At 53.7% G+C, this 5,000-nt stretch overlaps 1 protein-coding gene across 1 annotated transcript in view; it reads right to left on the bottom strand.

Annotated features, from left to right (window-relative positions):
- Window positions 1-4,905: 4,905 nt before the first annotated feature.
- The window catches only part of LOC311228171 (adhesion G-protein coupled receptor G6-like), a gene marked incomplete at its 3' end in the record, with an annotated part of 178,466 nt that continues 178,371 nt past the window's right edge, over window positions 4,906-5,000 (bottom strand). The window contains exon 6 of the mRNA XM_084314082.1: window positions 4,906-5,000. This exon is cut by the window's right edge and continues 147 nt beyond it. Within this exon, the coding sequence (XP_084170208.1) occupies window positions 4,906-5,000 (95 nt within the window).

Below are 5,000 nucleotides of genomic sequence, written 5' to 3' on the forward strand. Positions count from 1 at the left end.
TGGTATCCTGTTCCCACTTTATCCAATCAGGAGAGAGAACCCTATATATTTTGACTTATTTCAAGAAATCCTGCCAAGCCAAATGTTCTTACTGCACTGGCAGAATATTTGACTTGTTTCAAGTACATAATTTGCTTAAAACTAGTAGTAATCTCTTATTTTTAATCAGGCCATTTTTGTAGTGTGCAGTTCTCTCTCCTGATTGGATGAAGTGGAACCGGGAATACCATTTACTGCAGAGCGGAGGGACTGGGAGAACCGTGTTACTGACCAGACACTCAGCGATGGCTGTCAGAATGAACTATGACCTCTGCCAGTGGGTCTTGGACTTCCTGACGGGTAGACCCCAGGTGGTGAGAGCAGGCAACTGCACCTCCTCATCCATCACGCTCAACATAGGGGCCCCCCAGGGCTGTGTTCTGAGTCCCCTCCTCTACTCCCTGTACACACATGACTGTGTGGCACATCGGAACAACACAATCATCAAATTTGCTGATGACACAGTAGTGGTGGGCCTGATCTCTGCCAACGACGAGAGGGCCTACCTGGAAGAGGTAGAGAATCTGTCGCAGTGGTGTCAGGAGAACTGCCTCTCCCTGAACGTCAGCAAAACAAAAGAGATGATTGTGGACTTTAGGAGGTCGGGGGTCAGGGACTACAGCCCCCTCAGCATCAACGGGGCACCGGTTGAGAGAGTGAACAGTTTCAAGTACCTCGGAGTCCACATATCCGAGGACTTGACATGGACCACACACATTGACAGTGTTGTGAAGAAGGCACGGCAACGCCTCTACTTCCTCAGGCGCCTAAGGAAGTTCCAAGTCAGTCAGAAGATCCTTAAGAACTTCTACTCAGGCACAATAGAGAGCATCCTGACTGGCAATATCACCTCCTGGTTTGGGAATAACACTGCACAAGACCGTAGCGGACTACAGAGAGTGGCCCGTTCAGCCGAACGCACAATTGGAGGGGGGCTTCCCACTCTCCAGGGCATTTACAACAAGCGGTGCATGGGTAAGGCTAAGATAATTATCAAAGACTCCAGCCACCCAAACAACTGCCTCTTTGAACTGCTGCGGTCAGGCAAGCGATACCGGAGTCTCATGGCAAGTACAGAAAGACTCAGAAGAAGCTTCTATTCTCAGGCCATCAGAATGCTAAATAACAATAACACTATGTACTGTATCAACCATCAAATGCACTCACAGCACACACATCCACACGCACACACTCACTTTAAAACAAACAACTCACTGCAGCACCCACTTTACCCACTTTAGAACACCTAAACACACTTTATATTTATTGGTAAAGAATTTGCACTATAACCCATACCTCATTACACCTTACTGTAAATTGTACCTAAATTGTACCTCATCCCATTTCTGCTTTGTACTGTATAGTATATTGTATTGTAACTCAGTTACTTCTACTCTGCATTGCACATTGTATATATGTATATACTGAACACTTGTCTACGTACTTGACTTCTATTTTATACTTGCTATACTTATTTTATACTTATCTATTTTTGTCTAGCACAGTCCCTGGAGCGTAACAGAAAGAAGCATTGTGTATAAAAGTATTCTGTACTTTTGTATGACAACTAATAAAGAAACTTGAAAACTTGGAAACTAGAGCTATTATGTTAACGTGTTAACAGAACACGTATTCTAACAACAAAATACCACCTTACAGCACCTTTAACTCAAGTATACTCGTTATTCGGCGTCATGCGTTGAACGCCAACAACAAGTATACTCGTTATTAGATCGTTTGATATTTTTCCTTTGATCCCCGCTCTACAGACTCGCCATAAACAAGGCATTTTCGTGGTAAGACCCCCCCCCCCCTTGATGATTTTGTGAAGGTACATATGTACATGTTATACACATTTGATTTGGGAGTATTTGGGGGTCCGGGGAATCAACCAGAACGATTCGGGCTTATTGCACATAGAGCGCCCTATCTCGCAATCTATGGAAAATAATTCTTTCGGAAATGGGCGGAAATGTTCAGCGTGTAATAAACTACAAACTACAGTGTGTAGAAACGAACGCCTTTTTGCACGTTGTACTGCAAATAGTGTCCGTCAAACGAGCCATACCATTTTCCCCATAGCTATAGTATAGACTATACAAATAGCTCTGCAAAGATCATGAATTATCGCGAGAAAACAGTCACGAAAAGCCGGCCTACTGACGGCAGGATGCGCGCCCCCAGCGTGGCAGAGAAAGAGTTAACCTACCCTGGAAAAGTAAAGGTAAACAATAAAAACATTGTTAACCCTTTCACTCCCACACGACAGAAGGTAGTAAAGGGCTAAACGTCTGTATTGTCACAGTGAAAGGGTCAACCGGCTGTCGTGTGGCAGTGAAAGGGGTCCCCCGTAGCGAGGAGCACTCACTGCAGCTGAGCGAGGGCGTCGGTGTGTGCCAGCGAGGAGGGCATGACGCAGTAACTGTACTACTCACTGCAGCTGAGTGAGGGCGTCGGTGTGGGCCAGCGAGGAGGGCATGACGCAGTAACTGTACTACTCACTGCAGCTGAGCGAGGGCGTCGGTGTGTGCCAGCGAGGAGGGCATGACCCAGTAACTGTACTACTCACTGCAGCTGAGCGAGGGCGTCGGTGTGGGCCAGCGAGGAGGGCATGACCCAGTAACTGTACTACTCACTGCAGCTGAGCGAGGGCGTCGGTGTGGGCCAGCGAGGAGGGCATGACCCAGTAACTGTACTACTCACTGCAGCTGAGTGAGGGCGTCGGTGTGGGCCAGCGAGGAGGGCATGACGCAGTAACTGTACTACTCACTGCAGCTGAGCGCGGGCGTCGGTGTGGGCCAGCGAGGAGGGCATGACGCAGTAACTGTACTACTCACTGCAGCTGAGCGAGGGCGTCGGTGTGGGCCAGCGAGGAGGGCATGACGCAGTAACTGTACTCACTGTAGCTGAGTGAGGGCGTCGGTGTGGGCCAGCGAGGAGGGCATGACGCAGTAACTGTACTACTCACTGCAGCTGAGCGAGGGCGTCGGTGTGGGCCAGCGAGGAGGGCATGACCCAGTAACTGTACTCACTGCAGCTGAGCGAGGGCGTCGGTGTGGGCCAGCGAGGAGGGCATGATGCAGTAACTGTACTACTCACTGCAGCTGAGCGAGGGCGTTGGTGTGTGCCAGCGAGGAGGGCATGACCCAGTAACTGTACTACTCACTGCAGCTGAGCGAGGGCGTCGATGTGGGCCAGCGAGGAGAGCATGACCCAGTAACTGTACTACTCACTGCAGCTGAGCGAGGGCGTCGGTGTGTGCCAGCGAGGAGGGCATGACGCAGTAACTGTACTCACTGTAGTTGAGTGAGGGCGTCGGTGTGGGCCAGCGAGGAGGGCATGACGCAGTAACTGTACTCACTGCAGCTGAGCGCGGCGTCGGTGTGGGCCAGCGAGGAGGGCATGACGCAGTAACTGTACTACTCACTGCAGCTGAGCGAGGGCGTTGGTGTGTGCCAGCGAGGAGGGCATGACCCAGTAACTGTACTACTCACTGCAGCTGAGCGAGGGCGTCGATGTGGGCCAGCGAGGAGGGCATGACCCAGTAACTGTACTACTCACTGCAGCTGAGCGAGGGCGTCGGTGTGTGCCAGCGAGGAGGGCATGACGCAGTAACTGTACTCACTGTAGTTGAGTGAGGGCGTCGGTGTGGGCCAGCGAGGAGGGCATGACGCAGTAACTGTACTACTCACTGCAGCTGAGTGAGGGCGTCGGTGTGGGCCAGCGAGGAGGGCATGACGCAGTAACTGTACTACTCACTGCAGCTGAGCGAGGGCGTTGGTGTGTGCCAGCGAGGAGGGCATGACGCAGTAACTGTACTCACTGCAGCTGAGCGAGGGCGTCGGTGTGTGCCAGCGAGGAGGGCATGACGCAGTAACTGTACTCACTGCAGCTGAGCGCGGCGTCGGTGTGGGCCAGCGAGGAGGGCATGACGCAGTAACTGTACTCACTGCAGCTGAGCGAGGGCGTCGGTGTGGGCCAGCGAGGAGGGCATGACGCAGTAACTGTACTCACTGCAGCTGAGCGAGGGCGTCGGTGTGGGCCAGCGAGGAGGGCATGACGCAGTAACTGTACTCACTGCAGCTGAGCGAGGGCGTCGGTGTGGGCCAGTGAGGAGGGCATGACGCAGTAACTGTACTACTCACTGCAGCTGAGTGAGGGCGTCGGTGTGGGCCAGCGAGGAGGGCATGACGCAGTAACTGTACTACTCACTGCAGCTGAGCGAGGGCGTCGGTGTGTGCCAGCGAGGAGGGCATGACGCAGTAACTGTACTCACTGCAGCTGAGTGAGGGCGTCGGTGTGTGCCAGCGAGGAGGGCATGACGCAGTAACTGTACTACTCACTGCAGCTGAGCGAGGGCGTCGGTGTGTGCCAGCGAGGAGGGCATGACGCAGTAACTGTACTCACTGCAGCTGAGCGAGGGCGTCGGTGTGGGCCAGCGAGGAGGGCATGACGCAGTAACTGTACTCACTGCAGCTGAGCGAGGGCGTCGGTGTGGGCCAGCGAGGAGGGCATGACGCAGTAACTGTACTACTCACTGCAGCTGAGCGAGGGCGTCGGTGTGTGCCAGCGAGGAGGGCATGACCCAGTAACTGTACTACTCACTGCAGCTGAGCGCGGGCGTCGGTGTGGGCCAGCGAGGAGGGCATGACCCAGTAACTGTACTACTCACTGCAGCTGAGTGAGGGCGTCGGTGTGGGCCAGCGAGGAGGGCATGACCCAGTAACTGTACTACTCACTGCAGCTGAGTGAGGGCGTCGGTGTGGGCCAGCGAGGAGGGCATGACGCAGTAACTGTACTCACTGCAGCTGAGTGAGGGCGTCGGTGTGGGCCAGCGAGGAGGGCATGACCCAGTAACTGTACTACTCACTGCAGCTGAGCGAGGGCGTCGGTGTGGGCCAGCGAGGAGGGCATGACGCAGTAACTGTACTCACTGCAGCTGAGCGCGGCGTCGGTGTGGG

The sequence above is a fragment of the Notolepis coatsorum genome, assembly GCF_963971535.1.
Source record: "Notolepis coatsorum genome assembly, chromosome: 5".
In the NCBI taxonomy this organism is placed as follows: Eukaryota; Metazoa; Chordata; class Actinopteri; order Aulopiformes; family Paralepididae; genus Notolepis; species Notolepis coatsorum.